Source organism: Indicator indicator, chromosome 5 (assembly GCF_027791375.1).
Source record: "Indicator indicator isolate 239-I01 chromosome 5, UM_Iind_1.1, whole genome shotgun sequence".
NCBI lineage: Eukaryota > Metazoa > Chordata > Aves > Piciformes > Indicatoridae > Indicator > Indicator indicator.
Genome location: NC_072014.1, coordinates 16,313,947 through 16,331,121, shown reverse-complemented (window position 1 = coordinate 16,331,121; position 17,175 = coordinate 16,313,947). Strand labels below are relative to the sequence as shown.

At 41.5% G+C, this 17,175-nt stretch overlaps 1 protein-coding gene across 45 annotated transcripts in view; it reads left to right on the top strand.

Annotated features, from left to right (window-relative positions):
* Nucleotides 1–12,437, top strand: part of ABI2 (abl interactor 2) — a 59,466-nt gene extending 47,029 nt beyond the window's left edge. For 11 of the 45 annotated variants that reach the window (XM_054380785.1, XM_054380789.1, XM_054380771.1 and 8 more), the window contains 4 exons: nt 664–846; nt 2,078–2,236; nt 7,835–8,008; nt 12,231–12,437. In XM_054380785.1, coding sequence (XP_054236760.1) covers nt 664–846; nt 2,078–2,236; nt 7,835–8,008; nt 12,231–12,406 — 692 coding nt within the window. In that variant the 3' untranslated portion in view covers nt 12,407–12,437. Of the gene's footprint in view, nt 1–663; nt 847–2,077; nt 2,237–7,422; nt 7,510–7,834; nt 8,009–12,230 lie in introns of all 45 variants that reach the window. The other 34 variants (XM_054380781.1, XM_054380759.1, XM_054380757.1 and 31 more) reach the window with 7 other exon arrangements.
* The last annotated feature ends 4,738 nt before the right edge of the window (nt 12,438–17,175 follow it).

Sequence of the window (17,175 nt, the reverse complement as noted above, 5' to 3'; positions counted from 1 at the left end):
TGGTTGGTTTTTTTTTGTTTTTTTTTTTTTTTTTCCCCTCTCCTTTCCATTGGCTGTTTATGCAGATACATAGAAGCATGTTTTTAGAAAATTAGATGAAATGAGAGACAGGCACCAAGTATATATTTAGTACATTTATACATTTTGTTGTCACAAAAAGATGCTTGTTCTATGTAATTACCCCAGAAATAGGAAGCGATATTAGTGCTTCTTTTCCCTTGCTCAGCCCTTTCACTCTAGAAGAGTGTACAGTTGGCTTACAGTGTGATCTGAAATACATGATATTTCTGAACCAAGGAACTTGGCACTTTTTGCTTTCCTGTTTGTATTTTCCAACTTGTACAAAAGCTACAAGCAGCAGTGCTACAGAGCAAAGCCTAAATAAAGAGATTTGAAGACATCTTTCAAAAGCAATGGCTTTCATTGAAAAGTTCTGGGTTGTTCCCTTCAGATCTGAAAAGAAGTGAATTTGCTTAACCCTCATTTACCATCTACATAGGAATGAGCCTTCTTTTAACAGCTCCATTTTTCTCTCATCTCCTCGTGCATTCTATAATGCTATGCGCCTAATAAACAGCTAACACTAAACAGTCAAAGGCTTTCTCCAGTCCTTGCTAACATATCTCCTTATTAACTTCACCTCTTCCTCCTCTCTTCACTTAGCCCCTGCTGGCTCTGCTGGCACTTCTCCCCTTCCTGCTACCTCTGCTCCTGCCCCTACTCCTCCTGCTCCTGCCCCTCCCTCTGCTGCCCCAGATGCTGCTGCTGCTGCTGCAGGAGCTCAGCCCCTTGCTGATGGCTTCACCTCTCCAACTCCCCCTGCTGTTTCTTCCACACCCTCTACAGGTGAGTAGCTGCTCCAGCTGTTTGCACAGATGAACCCAGATGTGATCACACTCCAGGGCTTTTCAAAGTTACTGCGGAAGCAGGAATTTTGTGTGGCTTTTTAATTTTTTTTTTAAACTTAACTAGAAAATATCTGCTAATACCTATCTATAGGGTCATGGTTATAGTAGATAATTTAAGGCGTACTACTTTTATAAACATCAATCATTTAACTTTATAGTTTTAACATTTATATATTTTTTATAACATTTAAATAATTTTAACATTTATGTAAATATTTATTGCATTAGCACTGTGATGTGGTTTGGATACTGAGAAACTCAAAAATTGCATGCAGATGTTCTGTTTCCCACTGCATGCATGTCTCCTCAGCCACAGTGAAACATCCCTTCTTTCCTTGTTTTCTTGCAAACTCTGAAACTTACCTCTAGCACAAATGGTGAAGGCAGAACAGTTAGGGAGGGTAATAACTCATATGGGTATAATAAATTCAGTTTACTGTTAGACTGTATAAACCAGAGAACTCTATGTGAATACAGCAGATCACCTAATAGTCTTGCTTTATTTGTTGCTTAGATTCAGGATCAATTACTTTGAACAGGATGTGATTTAAATGTAGAGTGAGTTTTTTTTAGGACTTGTCTCAGTTGCCAGATACCCAAAAAGAGGGTCTTTGAGTATGCTTTCATTTATTCCTTCCTAGAAGTAGTTTCTAACATTCTCTTCTCCCTGGGTGATTCTCTGCCTATTTCCTGTACAGCACTAAGGTAGTTAGTATTGTGTTTTTGAGCTGCAGAAGATAACAGCTTTAAATCTTGGAAATGGCATACATTTAGTTTGTACTGTACATTGATTAATTGCTGGACTGCAAAGTGTTACTTTTTTGCAGGTTTATAACTAAATAAACTTACTGTTCTTAAAATATATTGTATATAATGGATAAATTGGAATTTTTTCTTTCATTTTGTATTTTAGACACCTTTATATTTTCATATTGGCTTTTGTCAGCAGTCCTCAATGCAGGCAGTTGGAGGAGTTGTTTGTGTATTGCTGTTGAGACATCCAGTGTCTTGCCAGTCTGGCAGCTGAACTGACAGCTCCTATGACGCAGACTGTCTTAAAAACCAAACCAACAGAAAAAACTTTCCAAGCCTTTGATTCTCGGATGTAGATACAAAAAAAGGCAAGCATCATTCTTCTCTCTGCTGATAACTTTCCCATTCTAACCTAGGTCACCCAGTTCAGTTCTACAGCATGAACAGGCCTGCCTCTCGACACACACCCCCAACAATAGGGGGATCTTTGCCATATCGGCGTCCTCCTTCTATCACATCACAGACAAGCCTTCAGAACCAGATGAATGGAGGACCATTTTATAACCAGAACCCAGGTAAGAAAGTTTTTCTGCTCTATTGAATTTAACACAGTGGTGAATATATTCTATCTCCCTTGCAGATCTTGCAGTTAATCTGAGGTAACTTCCAGTGTGTTGCTAGTAGCCTTGCCAAAGCTGCGGTCCAAGTACAGAGTATTCACCTTCCATTATGGCAAGCAGCTTTGTTGCCATATATGTTTTGATCTCTCAGTCCCTATTAGACATGCTGTAATCCTTTATCTATGCCATGTGTCACGTTTCTGCTTTGGTGTGGGACGTACATTTGCTTTTGCAGTAGTACATTGATTCTTCATTAATCCATCTTTATCATGTATGCTTTTTTCCTCTCATCAAGAAACTGTTCTTATACGAGGGTAAGCATTAGACACCTTAGAAACTTCAGTGGTGTGTGGTGTGGGATTGAAGGGAGCTGTGCCATCTGCTAAATCATAGAATTGCAGAATGACAAAGGTTGGAAGGGACCTCCAACCCCCCTGCTAGAGTAGAATCACCTAAAGTAAATCACCCAGGAACATATCCATGTGGGTTTTGAATGCTTCCAAATACAGAGGCTCCACAGCCACTCTGGGCAGCCTCATCCAGTGCTCTGCAACCCTCAAAGTGAAGAATTTGATTTCTTACGTGGAACCTCCTTTTGTTCCGATTTGGGTCCATTTTCCTTGTCCTGTTACTGGACAACACTGAGAAGAGTCTGGCTCCATCCATCTGACACTTGCCATTTAGATATTTATAAGTATTAATGAGATTCCCCCCTCAGTCTTCTCTTCTCCAGACTAAAAAGACTCAGCTCTTTCAGCCTTTCCTCATGAGGTAGGTGTTCAAAGCTCCTTAATCATCTCAATGGCTCTCTACAGGACTCTTTCCATTATTTCCTTGTCCTTCTTCAAGCGGGAAGCCTAGAAGTGGTTGCAATAATCCAGATGAGGCCTCATCAGGGAGAGAACTTTCCCCAGCCCGCTGGCACAGTCATCTTAAAGCATCCCAGGATGCCATTGGCCTTCTTGGCCACCTAAGCACACTGCTGGCTCATTCAGCTGGCTGTCAACCAACACCCCAGGCAACTTTCTAGCCACCCTGCTCTCCAAGCCTGTAGTGTTTCACGGGCTTGATGGTGACCCAAGTGCAGGACCCAGCACTGGGCCTTGTTAAACCTGCTACTGACCTTGGCCATTGATCCAGCCTGTCCAGGGCTCCTTGCAGAGCCTTCCTACCCTCATGCAGGTCAACACTCCCACCCAGTTAGTGTCATCTGCAAACTTACTGAGGGTGCACTCGATGCCCTTGGCCAGATCATAAAGATATGAATTGGCCCCAATACTGAGGGCCTGGAGAACACCACTAATGACTGCCCATCAGCTGGATTTAACTCCCTTCACCACCACTCTCTGGGCTCAGCCAGCCAGCCAGTTCTTAACCTAGCAAATCATTCACCCATCCAGGCCAGTTTCTCCAGGAGGGTGCTGTGGGAAATGGTGTCAAAGGCTTTACTGAAGCCCGGATAAACAATATCCACAGCCTTTCCTTCATCCACTAAGATGTTGGAGAGTGGCCTAGTAATGACTTCTGCCAGCTCCCTCAGCACTTGTGGGTGCATCCCCATTGGGGCCCATGGATTTGTGGATGTTCAATTTACTTAATTGATCTCTAAGCCAACTCTCTTCACCCAAGGCAAAATCTTTTGTCCTGACTTTCTTTGTGGTCTTAAAGGTCTGGGATTCCTGAGGGGCCAGGCATTATCTTAATGGTTGACTATCTTAAAAAGCAGGATGAGTTTTTATAAGGATTGCAGCCTCCTGTGTAGCAGGCAGAATGCAGTAGCTTTGAATCTAAGGAGTCCTTTTTCCTGTGCTTCTGGTGTGATGTGAAGGCTTTGATACCAGAGTAGGGGAAAGTTTATTTTTTGACAAAGCTGTAGAAAGATGCAGGGGACAAACTGAAAGTTCCTTGTTAGGAATTGCCCTACCACCAGCAAGACTGAATGTTGGGTTGTAAGTGCTACAGTGTGTTTGTGGTTTTTGGTTGTTGTGGTGGTTTTTGGTGTTTTGTGTTGTCTAAATTGAGCACTGAACATAAAATTAGGTCAGACACTGAAACCTGTGTTTAAGGGATTTGTTGAGGATCAAATATTACTGCTTATGAGTTATCCTTGTGAAGAGATGCTTAACTTGAAAAGCAAATTGATGGTCCTGCTGGGGACAGGGTTGTGTTGCCTTAAATGCATCATATTTGGTAAGCACATAGAAAGCAGAAGGGGAATGGGCAGGAAGGAAAGGGTAATAACAATAAAAGAAACCTTTTGGATTATCTTTGCAACAAAGAGGATTTTCAAGGATAGCTACAGAGTTTCTGGGAACTGCTGTACGTTTCTGCATTAGCAAAGGGAACATTGTCTGCAAGATACCATTGCATTGTTAAGAGGTAATCATAGAAGATGCCAAATAGACTTTAAGTAAGTTACATAACCACAACTCCATCGTGTGTACTCAAAGAAAAGATAATGATTATGGTGATTAGTTACTTGAGCTGTAAATGGCAGACAGAATACTTCAGTTACACTGGCATACTCGATACAACATAAACAAGCAGGTGTATTAAGGGACTTTTTTAATATACCAAGCAGAATACAGAATTTACTATCTTTTCAGTTATACTAAACCAACATTTTTTTGTTCTGTGCCTTAAAATGAGAGATGTATAACTGATGATGATGATAAGAACGGAGAAACTGTTGTGTCTGCACGGAGTAGTAGTGGACAGGGGCCACAACTGCTTTTCAACATTCCTGAAGAGAAGGAGAAAGCATGAACTTGTTAAGGTCTCTTTTTCACCTCTTAACAGGCAAAGTTTTACAGCTATGGCTTGTTGTTCTTTGAAGATTGTTTGATAATAAAGCAGTAATGGCTTTTCCACCCTTTTTTTTCTTAGTATGTTGACAGAGTTATTTTTGTTTGCTCACCTCATGGGAGGATGAAAGATGGTTGCCTTGCCCTCTTCTTTTGAATGCCCTTTCTAAGATAATACAATTTTTCTACTTCATGGTGAGACCTTTTTAACGACTGAAAAGAAAATATCAATAAATGCTGTCAGCATATGGCTGCCCTGAAACCACTCTTGCCAGCCCTGCTACCTAATGAACATTTTAATGTTGCAACCTTAAGATACCATTATCGAAGCAGTATGGAGCTCAGGAGAGGTTTTAAAAAGCCTGTGGGAGAAACTGGACAACTGTTGAGATGGTGGTCTGCACTACACACTGTTTGTATAGCTGAATTCTTGCTATCTAGTAGAAGGTGCTCCTGAGCATTTCTGAATTAATTTACAGCAACTGTATAACTACTAGTGATCTGTATGGAAGGAAGCTGAGAGGGAATATTGAAGCTGCTGTTAATTTAATCTTTTGAGATAGCAGAGGTAAAAATCTTCTGGTGCACTTTATAAACAAGGTAATTATTAATAAAATATTTGTTATATTGTCTCATAAAGGTCAAAACTAGCTTAGAGTCATTATATATCATATAGAGACAGTACAGTAGGATAGTCCTGCACTGTGCATAGACTGAAGCATAGGCTAATTGGTTCAAGTAAACAAGGAATTATGTCAGCTATTGTTAGCATCATCATTTTGATTAAACTATACAACTGAAACTAAACAAGGGATAAGGGATTTTTTTTTTTAATTATTTGCTTGGAGCGCTTGTCTACAGTGATTATTTTTTCTACATGGAAGGCTTCATTATTTCTTTCCAAGAAATATGTATAGCATATGAACAAAGTACACTAAAGGGATCTGCAAAACTGATGGTAGTCTTGTGTCATAGATATAAATTGTATGAATCCATATGATATTGAATAGAGGAAATGTTTTGAAACTGAATATTTTTATGGTGTATATAATTATAAAAGCAGGGGCTTCACAGTTGCACAGCAGTGCTGAATTCATTAATATTGCTGCATTTCAGAAGGACTTCCAAATTCCCTTTTCCTGTTTTTGAAAAAAACAAAAAAAAAAGCAAGTCCAAATCTTTTTCCAGCTGCTGTCATTACACTTGAAGGAATGAATGAAATGACCTCTCAGAGCATTTAAGTCACAGAAGCTGTAATTAGAAATTTCATTTTTTCTCAAGAAATTGAAATTAAATGGTGAGATAATGGAGCTTGCTTTATATGGGGGTACAAGGATATTTTTGCAACAAGAAGGACGGTTGTTCTGGTTTTGGTTATTTTGTTTTCTTTGGGGTGTATGATTGTGAAAGGAATGTAAATGTGAGAGAGGGAGAATAAATTTAAAGCACTTCAGATAATAATTGCCAAAATAAGAAAGCAGAATAAATTTTGAGACATGAATTTTAAATGCCCTGGAGTTCTTTTCATTTTCTATGATGATGTGAATTAATTCTGAAAATGACTACATCATACCTGGCAGTCGTCTTACTGGCTATGGAGCTAGTCTGAAATTTAGTTTTGTTCTTCAAGCTAAATGAATGTACTGGTACATTAAGTGCAGACTTCTCCCCTCATTGTTTTGGACCTGACTAAAGATTTTTTTTTTTCTGTATGCCACTGCTAACAAGAAAATTAGTTAGTTGTGCTTTTCCTGAGGTATGCTTTTGGAGAAATAATCTCATAATTCATTTAAAGAGTATTACTGCATTACTCTTGCAAAGTAATATTAAAACTAGATAAAACTAGTGAACTATGTGTTTTCACTAAACCAAAACTTTCATTCCTGGCTTAGATCAGTACTTTGAAACATTTGCATCTGGCTGAGGGCATCTTCTTTAAATATGAATTCACATGTATTGTACAAGACAACTCTTCTGGAGGGAGAGAATCCTCTTGCTATGTTAGTTAGGTCTGTTCATATAGTGCTATATTGCTGTAGGAGTAAACATCAACCTAAGGGAATGTTATCATCAGATCAGAAAAATACTTCAGCATGGATTCTTAATCTCAGGAAAAAGAGCTGGGTTGGAAATATTAAAAATGGAGAAGTTTCCTTGAAGTAAAGATTAGAAATGTGCTTAAATCACCTGAGCTATTTTTCCTTGACTGTCACCATATTTATCTCAGCTGCTTGGCAGACTGCTGCAGTGTCTGAGTGCTGATGATGTCTGCTTTCCTGTTGGCTGCTTCCTTGTGTTTCTAACTGAATGCCTCTCTCTTTTTAATTTCTGTGGCAGCATCCCTTGCTCCTCCTCCCCCCTCCATTCTACAGGTAACTCCACAGTTACCACTAATGGGATTTGTGGCCAGAGTTCAAGAAAACAGTAAGTTTGCTGCTTCCTTGTGCTATGATTTATTACTGGATGTGAACTGGCTTCTGTTTTGAGTGGCTGAAAGATTTGTGTGTATATGGCTAGAATTCTGTCTTCTCTATTGCCTCTGCAAGTTCATCTGGAACTGTGAAGAGAGGGAAAAGGAATTAATTTTATTGGAGGAACCTGATTGTTCCTTCTTGAAACTGAATGTCTCTAGTGTATTTCCACAACTTCTAACTGTTGGTCCCAGTGCAACTGATTGGGATAAGGACTATTATTTCAAACTGCTGTCATGATTCTAGAGACATTTTCATGGTTATGCTCTTATTTTCAGTTTCAGATACTCCTCCCCCACCACCACCTGTGGATGAGCCAGTGTTTGATGAATCTCCGCCTCCACCCCCACCTCCAGAGGATTATGAGGAAGAGGAAGCAGCTGTGGTGGAGTATAGTGATCCATATGCTGAGGAGGACCCTCCTTGGGCCCCGAGGACCTACTTAGAAAAGGGTAGGTTTAAAGCTTGTAGAGATGGTACGGTCATGTTTGTAATGTTCTGTACAGGCTCCTGCCATCCCACTTTGGGCGCAGAGTCTGCCTAGACTTCTTCTTAGCCAGTATTTGGTATTGTGGTAGAGATGCTCCTCCAAATGGTATCTTACAGAATGAAAATTAAGCTATTCTGAGTCTGATTCTTTCACCCCTTTCTCCCCAAAAGGAAGATAATGATTAGTTGGCTAATTACGTAGTTTTTTCAATCCTCCATAATCTATTTAAGACTCACCTTTCAGCAGCCTGTTTAATTCTAATAAACTCATATGAGAGAAAAGGTTAATTATTTGTTTTTGCAGTTGCACTTTGACTGTATGGGTGTGTGTGAAGAAGTGCTGTAGCATGTATTTGGGGCTCTGGAAGCTGTAATACTGTGACAGCGTGGAGCCATGCTAAGCTAGAAAAGCACTGTGTCTGTGCAGGATTGAGTAACTGAGGCACTGCTGCATGGCTGCATTTAGATATATTCCAGTTCTGAAGCAGATGTGTAGAAACATGCTGGAGTAAAACTACAGGTAAAATCAAATGAGGAGGTAAGTGGCTCTTGAATATGAAAAAATCCACTGCCTGGTGTTCTCCTGTGAAACAGGATTGTGTACCTCTTAGCAAAGAGGATTATAGAAAGCAACCAAACATCTCAGCTGAGTGACTTACAGATATATTCAGTCTGCATCAGGGAAGAAAACTCAAGAATGCTGCCACAAAGTGGCATCATGCCTTAATCCTGGTGTGGAACTTGAGAGAAGGGAAGAAATAAAAAGATGCAACAGGCACTTTCTGCCAACTCCAGCACAAAGGAAATACTACTATTCCTGAGGGAGGTAGAGGAATATGTGGAAGTTTTTGTTATTCCCCTACGTTCTCTCTAGCTGGAATAAGTGCAAGGAGTACTCAGGCTTTGCTGACAAGCTGAGACCGTTTGCCAGACAAAGTGGCTGACTTACAGGGTGTTCAACATGACTCACTTTATCTGTTGACCTCTCCACATCCCTGATTGACAGCAAGTGTCACTATTGTGTTGATGCACACAGGCTCTTTGATTAAAAGGCTGTCCAGGACTTGTAGTTTGATATTTGCAGAGAAAAGCACATAGAGTAACAAAGATATAGTAGAAATCTTTAAAGATGAGCTGGAGAAATTTAGGTTTTTAGTCAGAACTTTTTTTTTCTGCAGAAAAGCAAAAATACAGGAAAACAAACATTTGCTTGTATTGATTTAGAGTCTGATGCAAAAATATAACTTTGTGTATTTTGAAAGCTAGATGACAGTAACATTGAAGAGGTTGAGCTGTTCTTAGAAACACTCATTAAAGTAATAAATTTAAGTGCTTAGAGGCATGAAGAACTGTTAAATAGTAGGTTTAGGATACTGGAAAAAATGAGACATTGACTAGGTGTGGATTCTGTTGTAGTTCTGTGGATAACTCTGCTTATATTTGGCCCATGTCTTGAAATTTGTCTGCTTTGCTGGAGTTTGGAGAGAATTGCACGACTGGTTTTTGGGGTTTTGTTTTGTTTTTTTCCATTTAATTTTTTTTTTTTTTTTTTTGGTCACAGGGAAGCTTTAAAGTTGATGAAAACCCCCATGCTAAAAGAAGACTTTCATACTCAAAAAATGTGCATGCTTACCCTGCTGTGAACTAATAATGTTTTAGTTTGGCAAAATAATCGTTCCTGTGTCAGCTCCAGAAGTTCCTATAGATGGTATTCTGTGCCACAATGCAAAGCAACAGAACTGATGGAGGGAAACAGCTGTTCAAACACCATTACCCTCAATAAGTAGAGTAGCAATTCCTAGGATTTCTGCTTGTTTTGTTTTTGTGGCTGGCTGTTCACTTATTTACACTCATAGGAAAGCATTTCTAATAGGATTAGATTTGCGTAAGTGAGAGTGTAGAAGCTGGGACACCAAGGAGATGTCAAATACAGATTAATGTATGTTGAGATGGGATTCAGTATGATCCTGTTCTGTAAAGAGGTCATGCACTGTCAGAGATATATTTAACATTCAGACATGCTGTAGCCTACAGCTAAGGAAGGAAGTGAGTAGCAGATCCATTCTGAACATATGGAAAAACTTAGATTACAGCATCCTGTTAAATTACTGGGGATGTTGAACTTGAGGGCCCTATCACATGGCTGTAACAGCAACAGTCCACCCGCACTGTCCAGGAAGGTGCTGTGCAGTTTTTTACTGAGCTGCATGTCTGGGTGTGTGGCATGAAAAAGTAAGAAAATGGCCTGATTTTGCCAGTCAGATGAACAGAAATGGGTATCCAGAGGGGAAAAAATGCCCTTATACCACACAAAGGAAGTATGGGGTTACAGCTATCAGATTTCAGTTGGATCATCAGTCTGGCCTACGTTCATGGTCTGCTGTATGTAAAAGAGTTCAGACAAACTCTGTGTCGAAGAATCAAAGATCACTGATTGGAAGAATACCAACCTAAATGAGTAATTCTGGTTTTCATATCTGCATTGAAATGTGCTCAATAGAAACTAAAAGAGGTCCTCGCTCAGTCTCAAAGAATGTTCCCTTCTGAGTCAGTATTGCTGCTTCCTGTGTCATATGGAATCTTTTTTGCATCACTCACCTGGGTTCCTAGTAACTCATTATGTGACAAGCTCACAGCTTGAACCAATGGGATTACAGACAGAGGGATTAAACAGTCTTTTAGAAACAGGAGCATTGCCAGTAGAAAAGTAACATGCAGGAGGCTTCAGGGAATTTTATAAGAGGCTTAAGAAGTTAATTTTCATCACAAACCTAGGGAAGATTTTCCTGCTTTTGATCATGAAATAATGAATCCATTCAGTACCAAAAAGGACTCAAAGATGAGGGGAAGAAATGAATTAAAAGTCACTATGATCCTTGGATGATTATCAAGAAAATGAAGCAAATAGCACAGCGACTCTAGGAATAAATATTTTTAAATGAACAAGTGTAGAAGGCAGTTAAAAGAACTTTGAAGGACTTTAAATGAGCGTACCATGCATTCACATAGTGACTTCTGTTTTTTAAGCTAAAACTTTGCTGACTTTACCATCTATGTTTTGCTTCCTTAGAATGATGTGTCTGAAACTACTTAGAATGAGTTTCTTAATAACTGCTGGCATAAGTGTAGAGCCAGTGACTAGTGCTTCTTAAACAGAGACTGGTCAACTGATACAAATCTCTGTGCATACTCTAATTCTCTACCAGGCTTGGCTTGTATGTGTTACTTCCTAATATTGCCAGGATCCAGGTTTCCCTAGTAAATATTTTCACTGATTCCTTTGCTCCCTCAAAAGGAGATGACCTCTTTTCTTTTGAAAAGAATGATGAGGTAAAGTACTCTTAGATACTGTGCTCATGAACACATGCTGTTAATTTTCTCTTGTTGCTTCATTTTAGGGTATCTTCCTTGGTACAAGATTTTAGGATCTCTGTCCAGCATCCATTTTGTTTTCAGTGGCAGCACTGCACATTTTATTGCCAAGTGCTCAAAGCAATGACTGATGCTATTTGTTAGACTATTCAGGAGCGCAGCATAGCTAATTTTCTGTATAGAACACATAATGATAGGACTGAGAATGGAAAATCTTGCCATTTAAAGACAGTGCTCTCTTCAATATTTCCAGTGCTTTGTCCAATTTCTTTGACTTTTAACAGCTATAGTGCCTACAGTAAAATATTCTGCAGCTGTAAGAAAAATGTCCCAATGTAGTCATACGTTTTGTTTCAGAGAACCACCTTACTTTTTCCTCACTCCTAACTGGGATTCACTTACCCTGGCACTGTGTATTCTGGAAGTGACTTCTAGCTACTGGGACTGCACAGATGTCTTTTACAGATTTAAATGTGGAGGTAGCTAAGACGGGTGGAACTCTGGCACAAGCCTTGGCTTATTTTTGCAGTTATCTGAAGAGAGCTCTTATAATTCTTCCTCTTCCATGTTTTTTGTTAGTTGTGCAGAGATCTGATTTAGCACATGTATATAATACATGAATCTTGGAATAGATCTGAATGGTTATAGCCATAGGGAATTAAATCCATATCCTTGTATAATACCACACCAGAAGAGGTGAGACAGTGCAGCGCTATGAGACTGCCTTGAAAATGGAGAACTTGGTAAAAGACAGGTTGGTGTTCCTTCTCCTCACTGTACCTCTCGTAACACTCATGCTCTGTTCTTTCCTAGTGGTGGCGATTTATGATTACACGAAGGATAAAGAAGATGAGCTCTCGTTTCAGGAAGGTGCCATCATTTATGTCATCAAGAAAAATGATGATGGCTGGTATGAGGGAGTCATGAATGGAGTGACAGGGCTCTTCCCAGGGAACTATGTGGAGTCGATCATGCATTACTCGGAGTGAAGAATAGAGAACGGAACACTGCATCTGCTGCTGCAGGAGCTGTCAGGGCTTCCCAGATCTTCACCAGCCCAGATCTGGGGCCTCATCCAGTATAACTGAATGAAGGATAATTCTAACAACCGCTCTTTTTCTTATTTTTTTTCCTTCTTTTTCTTTTCAGTTTTCTTTTGTTGTTTATTTGTTTGTTTGGGGTTCCCCCCCTCCATTATAAAACAATAGTGATTTGAATTGTTTGAACAAATGGCTTCTCCAGCTGCCATCTGATGTTGAATTAAGATGACCCATTCAGTTGTTACAAACTCCTTGAGTAGCTGATAATTCATTCGAATTCTGAGGACTGCTGACAGGCTTTGGGATCTGTCTCAGGAATCCTGTGTGCACTTGTGGTACTACCCTTGGCAGCAGTGACTGCCCTTGGGATGTCCCGGATGCTTGTGGTGAAGGGTGGACACCCCTCCTGTTTCTACACTGCACTCCTGTGCAGCTGGAAGAACAGTTGTGTGCTAGCAAACACTGGGATTTTTGCACTGAGCCGTTCCTGTAACTGACTTCCAGATAGCTGGATACATCTTTAGCATAAACACTTCTGCAGCTGCTCTGCACATGTAGGCTGACACAGGGGCACACAGAGCTGGCTTTCATTCACTCACCTTTCAGTTTAGACAATTAAGATGGCTGCAGCCCAGAGGACCCTCACCCTGTTTCCTTATCTTTGAATGCCACAGATTTGTTTTGTGTTCTGCACTGATGTAAATGCCCTCCTCTCCACAGCAAGCTACTCACCATGGGTGCTGCTGCTTTAAACAGAATTCACAGATACTGTCGATGGCGAAGGCAAAACACAGTTTACAGGTCCTTTGGGGGTCTGAGGATAAACTCTAGAGGCTGTGATTTAAGGTTCAAATCTATTCATGCCTGCTTGCACTAGAGAAACTTAACCCCAGCTTTAGTCTTATGCACAATATAATCTTAAAAAATCCAATCAGGTATTGTAAATTGGCTATTTTGTACTTGATGGCTAGATTTGCATATGTACTGTGAGAGCCCTGTGCAGAGGCAGGACAAACGGCAATTGTCGTCTTCATGTCTGTTGCCAAAATCTCTTCGGTGGAAGTAAAAAGGGCTGTTGTGTGTACTGGTTTCCCATGGAAATCCAAGCAGTAACTAGTAGTAGTCTTAGCTCTTCCCCCCAGCCCTCTCCATTGTTTATTATAGAGAAATAGGTATTTTGGATCTGGGGTGGAGTAATAATACCAAGTGAAGGCTCTGTAGCCCCCTGTCTTGATAGTTTTCTTTTAATCTAGTCTCAGTTAAAAATGCTGCTCAGTGATTCTGCCCAGCAGATCAGAGTAAAGTGATGGCTGTACTAGTCTGCCCTTTGGAAGGACTATACGTTATCATGGAGTAAATGTCATGCATTAACAGAGTGAACTGATTAAAACCTCCTGTTGCAGATCTGTTAGCCTGCAAATTCAGCCGACCCTGTATCATCAAAGTCTTCTGGGCCAGGGCGTCTTTCTGGGCAGCTTTTGACTATCGCCTGGCTGAATTCCAGCTGGCACCAACAGTGGCTTGTCTAAGGTGAGGCAGTGCTGCAGCTGTCTTCTGAGGCCTGGGTGTAATCCGGAGCACTACTGAAACTCGGTTTGTGGCAGTGCTGGCAATGATACAGGTAATTGACCTAGTCCCTTTGCTTGGCAATCACTGCAATATCGAGATGGATGGTGCAGGCTTGGTGCAGACCTGGGCAGGGAGGTGCCATAGCTGCTCATGGGGGGAGAAAGAAGAAACAAACAGGTGAGGTGTGTTTGTGGGATATGGATGAATGTGATCCTCTGCTGCAAGCTTGTGAAAGAGCACACTAACTCTTGTGACAGTGTGTAAGGAACGAGTTTGGTTGAAGCCTGCAGGAGGTACAACTTTGAAGACACTGGTGCAAAGATAAAGTTGCTTTCTTCCCTGCTCAATCCATAGCCCTGCAGCAAAAGCACTGTTGTCTTCTTTCTGGAAGCTGACAGTATTATTGTTTGGGATGAGAGCCAGAACAGATACCCTTCTACCTTTCTCTATGAAAACTCGTGTCTTCTGGCAAGAGTAACAGAAGCAGCCATGTTCAGTTGCCTCAGCTCATTGTTTCTCTGGGATCACGTCTAGAAACATTGTGCAGTCACAGAAATGAGCATTTCTAATATCATAGGGTAGGTCTTAATGCTTTTTGCACAGGAAGGTGGTGCTTGCAGCCCAGATAGCAGCCCTGGCAATTGAACAGTAGTAATGCACAAGCCTTTGGTGCTCACAGGGTGACTGTTTTCCAGGAGTAGCAGGGCTTTCATGTTTTCTCTTGCCCTGGGTTGTTTGTGGTAAAGTGTGAGCACACAGTGCTCAGATGTTTTGCTAGGACATCTTAGTGAGTCACTAAATGAACTGAACCTCTCTCCCTGTGCACCTGTGCTCTAGCTGGCAGGTCGCATGTTAGTGAAATATGTAAGAGCATGTGCTTGAATACTTGTGACAGGTGGGTGAGCACAGTGTGTATTTCCACTGTGTGATACACACCTGTTACCTTAATTTTCATTCAGCTGCTTGGTCATCAGTAAGAGCAGAGTAGTATGAACTCTGGGAAGGGCTGAATCCTTGCCAAAGCTTAGCACAGAAGATGAGGCTGCAAAACCTCCAAAGTGAAATGTGTGAAGCTCCTTAACTGACTTTGGTCTGATGAACCAGGGCTTAGTTTGTTCCCTGCTGCTAACATGTGGAATTTTGTCCAAGAGCTGCTGTGGATGGAATTTTTGGGTCACCTCCTGTTGGTTTTATGCTTTATTATGCAGTAGTAATGTAAAGAGTTTTAGGCATTTTTTTAAATTTTGTACATATTTTAATTCTGTGGCTTGTTTGGGGATGATGTGATGTAATGGTCATAGACCAGGACAAGGTAAACAGGCGTTATATATTAATGTTAACATAGATTGCATGCTAGTAAAGTCTGTGGCGGTTGTGTTTCCAGGTTTGTCCCTTGTACTTCTCCTTATCCAAAAACCTCTTCCCCCAGCAAGCTTCTCTTTTAATTTACATGTTTACTTTGAAAGGGGGTGGAGAACAAAGGGGAGCAAACAGCTCAGTATTTCATGTAAGTGCACTGAGTTCTTCTGCCACAGCTGAAGGTGTTCAGTGTCACAGACTGATGAAGCAGCAGTGCGTATGCATGAGGGAGAGGTGAGAGTGCTGTATGGCCAAAATTAGTATGTTTCTTCCTTTCTGAGAGCTGCCTTAGCCCAGACAGAAGGTTTCATTGTGCACAGAAATCAGTCAACATCTCTAGCACTGTATTTTGCCTTGGTTTGTTCTATTGGAGATGTGTTGCCTGTCCTTGGCCCCAGTGACAAGGGCCTCTCTGCAACATGCCTGCTTGAGAGGCCAGCTGCCTGAGTCTGTCCCCACTTAGTGCTGAAGCAGGTTCTTTGGGTGCCTTCTTTCCAGCTAAGGTTACATATGTCTGTCTCAGTATTTTTTCCCCCTCCTTTATCTTGTTTTATTTGTTTCACTATTCCCTATGATGGATTCATGTTCTTTGTGTCTGTCACTGCCTGTTGCAGCAGAGGGCTAAGAGGGCAGGAGTAGGAGAGACAAGTGGCAAAAGGATGTGTCCCTGTGCAGTGGCTGGAGTAGGCACAAGAGCTGAAGCAATGTCTCAAGACTTGCTGGCCTGCCTAATGCCATGGGCACCAATACACTGAAGGCCCATTGCTCTCACTGGAGGCCAAGAGACACACCCTCCCCCCCCCCCCTCTGCATGGCCCTGGGTTAGATGGCAGCACTTAGTCAGACTCCTGGTAACACACACTACATTCCTGGGACGCAGTTTGTCCTTGTGGTTAATTGAGCTGGATGTTCCAGAAAGGGCTGGCGGCTGCTGCTGCTATGAACCCCAGCTCCCCACAGTCCCAGTGGTCTTCTGCTGGCTGGGTGCCAAGAAGGCTTAGACCAAGCTAGTTCTTGCTAGAGCAGTTTGTTCTCTTTCACAGCTTCTGGGCATTTTCTTTCTTTGCTGCTGACAGCCAAAATTGACCTTGGCAGTGAGGCAACTTCTGAAAATTGGCATGTTTCTTCAGGGTGTTTCAGCTGATCCTGAAAAGAAAGCAAGGCCGCAGTAGGACTGATGCTCCTTTCCTGGCAGAGCATAGGCTGCTTGCCTGGTGTGCATGTGCACATCATTGGAGCAGGTATGTACACCAATCTGCTGTGCTGTGGTGTCTCCCACCTGTGCTTGATACTAACTTAATGGGGGGCTCTTCCCAGAACTCTTACTACTTCCTAGCAAGTGTTGCAGATATGCCCCTGCTGGAAATGAGCTCTCTCTAGTTCTGTCTCTGAGCTTCAAGCAGAAGGCAGAAGCAGCACTTCCACGTTTTCCTTCCTGGACAGGAAGGGACTTTGTCCCTGTTGGTAAACTGGGAGCATTTACAATGCTTCTCCTTCCAGAAGTGGGACAGGGCATCTTGTACAACAGGGGGTATCTCTGTTCTCTGCAGGGCAAGTTGTTGGAAGCTGCTAAAGGATGCTGTTGGAAAAACCAGGGGTGTAGTGGTTCCTCGTGGAAGCAGTATTTGCATTAAGAACATAGTCACAGACTGAGGGCTGCAGCTTTGGGACAAACCCTATGCAGGGACTTCAGTTCCTGTCTTGATAACAGTAGCAGAAAGGCAAGTATTTACAATCCTAACCTCTAGGTTACTAGAGCTTCCTGTGCTTACAGATAATGTTCACAGTTC